Source organism: Penaeus monodon, chromosome 32, assembly GCF_015228065.2.
Source record: "Penaeus monodon isolate SGIC_2016 chromosome 32, NSTDA_Pmon_1, whole genome shotgun sequence".
Taxonomy (NCBI): Eukaryota; Metazoa; Arthropoda; class Malacostraca; order Decapoda; family Penaeidae; genus Penaeus; species Penaeus monodon.
Window position 1 is genome coordinate 26,361,941 of NC_051417.1, and position 1,118 is coordinate 26,363,058.

At 32.6% G+C, this 1,118-nt stretch overlaps 1 protein-coding gene across 2 annotated transcripts in view; it reads left to right on the top strand.

The window, feature by feature from the left end:
- The window catches only part of LOC119593771 (BTB/POZ domain-containing protein KCTD5-like), an 18,931-nt gene extending 17,813 nt beyond the window's left edge, over positions 1-1,118 (top strand). For both annotated transcript variants that reach the window (XM_037942790.1, XM_037942792.1), the window contains one exon: positions 690-1,118. In XM_037942790.1, coding sequence (XP_037798718.1) covers positions 690-733 — 44 coding nt within the window. In that variant the 3' untranslated portion in view covers positions 734-1,118. The remainder of the gene's footprint in view (positions 1-689) is intronic.

The window sequence follows — 1,118 nt, forward strand, 5'->3', positions numbered from 1 at the left end:
TATACATACATGAAATACATGATCTTAATTTCCATGGCAAAAATCTCATTACTGAATAGCAAATATCAACTGCAGTGCAATGTTACAATAATTAATGCACAACAATGACCAAAATCAGTGCTTTTAATCTGGGATCAAGGACATAAAAATGATGCAGAATTTGTAGCAATCAGAGTGTTTCTGTGACTTCTGTACTTCATGAAAAAATGGCCATGCATTGAGAAATCTTATATGAAGCAAGATTTTGTAATCTTTGAAAAAAGTTTTTTGAAGCAGGTTAGCCTCAGCAGTTTCTATTAAAATATCTTTTATATGTTTGGGAATGTTACGTTATTTTTTTAGCCCAACATCGTGAAATGTGAGAAACAATAGTATGAAATTTAAATACTCAAGTCTTATATACACAACTGTCTTTTGTTCTCAAGAAATGAAAAACAAACTAAACTACTAATCAGTGAACTAACACAAAAACTTTATGAACTGTGTGTGGATATGCAGCTTTCACTGTGAAAAAGAATCATCATTTATCTCCCATATATACTAAGAATGAAGCCCTAACAGTCAAAATTTTCAGTGTAGAATTAAAACTTGTCACTGCAGTAAAACCTAATTGTGGGGTAATTTTTTTTTTTTCTTTTTATATTATAAATTTGCCAGCCTAAAAGTTGGTCTGTGTCTTTCTTTTCCAGCATCCATACTGCAGGAGGAAGAAGAGATTGAGAGAGATGACTAGTGAAAGCCAGATCTAAGTAGAGCACCCAAGGAAGCTTAGGTCCATTAGGATGAAAACTATAGTTCCTGTTGCAGTGTCAATCCAGAGTGTTGTCAGTTGCATACTAAAGTATAAGGAGGGCATTATCTGTTGTCCATCTGTGATTTGTGTAAAGTGCTCTCAAATGGTACACTTGTTTGGATATGACGTCTGTTGTGAATACCTGTTTAATTTGTAAATCTGCCTGTAAGCTTCAGTTTTACTTGATGTTTTTTTATGTATATTCTCTTCATTTTGCCATAGGACTGATACAGTTACAAGGAAAGTAGGAAGGAAGAAAAGAATGGCTTGAAAAAAGTTGCATCTTGAAATTGTTGAAATTACATCTTTATATTTTTTGATAAAG